The sequence below is a fragment of the Psammomys obesus genome, unplaced genomic scaffold (genome assembly GCF_907164565.1).
Source record: "Psammomys obesus unplaced genomic scaffold, mPsaObe1.curated_primary_1811, whole genome shotgun sequence".
NCBI classification, from domain to species: Eukaryota; Metazoa; Chordata; class Mammalia; order Rodentia; family Muridae; genus Psammomys; species Psammomys obesus.
In genome coordinates this window covers 5,099,179-5,101,420 of record NW_026596460.1, presented here as the reverse complement: position 1 = coordinate 5,101,420, position 2,242 = coordinate 5,099,179, and the positions used below count along the sequence as shown (strand labels likewise).

At 45.1% G+C, this 2,242-nt stretch overlaps 1 protein-coding gene across 1 annotated transcript; it reads right to left on the bottom strand.

Annotated features, from left to right (window-relative positions):
- Nucleotides 1–283: 283 nt before the first annotated feature.
- On the bottom strand, nt 284–1,222 carry LOC129669972 (olfactory receptor 2F1-like). The gene has a single exon (XM_055598342.1). It carries the CDS (start codon nt 1,220–1,222, stop codon nt 284–286), a length of 939 nt encoding a protein of 312 aa, XP_055454317.1.
- Nucleotides 1,223–2,242: the final 1,020 nt, after the last annotated feature.

The window sequence follows — 2,242 nt, the reverse complement described above, 5'->3', positions numbered from 1 at the left end:
GTGCTGTAATTTGTTTTCTTGAATTAAGGCAGGGACCAAAATAAGGACCAGAGATAAAATTCTGTTTTCTATTACCTCAAAGGAGCATCGTGTAGATTTAGGTCCTGATAGTTATTCCCTTACACACTTAAGGGCAGGTCATGTGAGTGGCTCATCCCCAATGCTGGCCAAGATTGGGAAATCAGAGTCAGTGACAGGCATTGCTGTGTGCCACACATATGACCTGCAATTTAAGTGTATCCACCACCTTCAGAAGAACACCTTTCCTTTTGAAAGTTATCTCCTAATTCTTTGACTCAAGTCTCTTCAATAGAACTTGACTCAAGGCAGCCTTCACATCCTTGTTCCTCAGGCTGTAGATGAGAGGATTCAGCATGGGGGTGACCACAGCATAGAAGAGCACCACCACTTTGTCCTGCTCAGCAGAGGCTGTGGAACGGGGCTGCATATAGGCGAAGAGGGCCATCCCATAAGACATGGAGACCACAGTCAGGTGGCAGGCACAGGTCTCAAAGGCTTTGCGGCGTCCCTGGGTGGAACGGATCTTCAAGATGGCAGCCACAATGTGGGCATAGGATAGAGAGACCAGGAAGCAGGGCGCCAGCAACACCACCACACTGGAGGCCAGTATCACCACCTGGTTGAGGGTGATGTCCACACAAGCTAGCCTGACGAGTGCCAGTGTTTCACAGGCCACATGGTTGAGCACATTGTGCCCACAGGTGGGAAGGCGCATGGTGACTGCTGTCTCTACAGCAGAATTAACTACACCCACACACCAAGAGACACCTGCTAGAAGCATGCAGAGCCTTGGGCTCATCACTACTGTGTATCTTAGTGGATCACAGACAGCCACATAGCGGTCATAGGCCATGGCGGCCAGCAGCAGGAACTCAGTTCCTCCAAGAGTCAGAGCAAAGAATAGCTGGGTTCCACAGAGGGCAAAAGAGATGGTTTTCTTCTCCATGAGGAAGTGTGCCAGCATTTGGGGAACCCCGCTGGAGGTGTAGCAGATGTCTACCACTGACAGATGGCAGAGGAAGAAGTACATGGGCAGGTGGAGTCGTGGATCCAGTGCAATCAGGAGGACGATGAGCCCATTGCCCAGCAGAGTCAGCAGGTAGGAGGCCCCGAAGAGCACAAAGAGTCCAGCTTGGATGTGCTTGTCACTGGAGAGACCCATGAGAATAAACTCACTCACCCATGTCACATTTTCTTTCATAGAGAAGATGGGCCAGTTGGCTAAAAGTAGAGGAAAAAGAGTCAAAAACAGCCAAATAAAAATATCATTGTAGGTTTTGCACTAAGTCCTGAGCTAGGTTTGGAACTAGCACTGGAACTCAGATTGGTTCTTTAACCTGGGTGGTTAAGGGAGGAAATAATGAAGACATTGCAATGACTCCCCTGAAAAATTTTTAAAAAAAGGAAAGAAAAAATGTGGGTGGGAACAAACTACAGACAGGGATGGTGGCACTTCCCTGTAATCTTATCATGTGAGATTGAAGGCAGGAGGTTAAAAGTTCAAGGACAGTATTTGTAGCACAGAGAGTTTGAGGCCAGTAGGTGCCTTATAAATCCCTCTCTCAAACAAACAAGCAGATAACAAAAGGAGGAAGAGAGTCTTGGCTTCTCATATTCAGTATATGTTTTTGGAGGTCAACACCCTGATTTGGCCATTAATTTATTTCTAGCCTCTTGTATCATAACTGTTATAAGTGATCAATCAATGTATAAGGAAAGATGACCCATAAAAGGGGTAGAGAAAAGAACAAAGTATCACAGAGGTAAAGGAAAATGAATATCCCGAAAAAAAAAAAAAAAAAAGGTCAAGGGCATGGTGAAGGAAGTAACGAAAGTGAACAGGACAGAAAAGTGGGTTCTACAATGTGGGGTAGCAACGGTCATGTTTTCCCCTCAAGAATAGGGTAAGAACAAGGATGCTTTAGTGATTTTTAACATCATCTCCTACATCCCAATTCTATTGTTATTCATGCATCTTGCAAGTCTAGGTCATGGCCTTGCATGGAATCCTCTCACATATTCTTCATTTCATGAATCAGTGTTGATGAGGCTTATGTTCCTGAGATGAACTTCTATTAAGGAGCTGTTTGTTCCAGGAACTGTGCAGGGCATTTTGTACCTGTCTGTGAGCACAAAGACAGAGACATGGGCCTTTTTTTCTTGGATCTTATAATTTAGGGATGTGATGATGAATTTGAAAAGTTGAAAATAAATATGCTGT

Excerpts from the sequence above, each read along its gene's own strand:
- LOC129669972 (XM_055598342.1), bottom strand. The coding sequence starts at position 1,222 with ATGAAAGAAAATGTGACATGGGTGAGTGAGTTTATTCTCATGGGTCTC.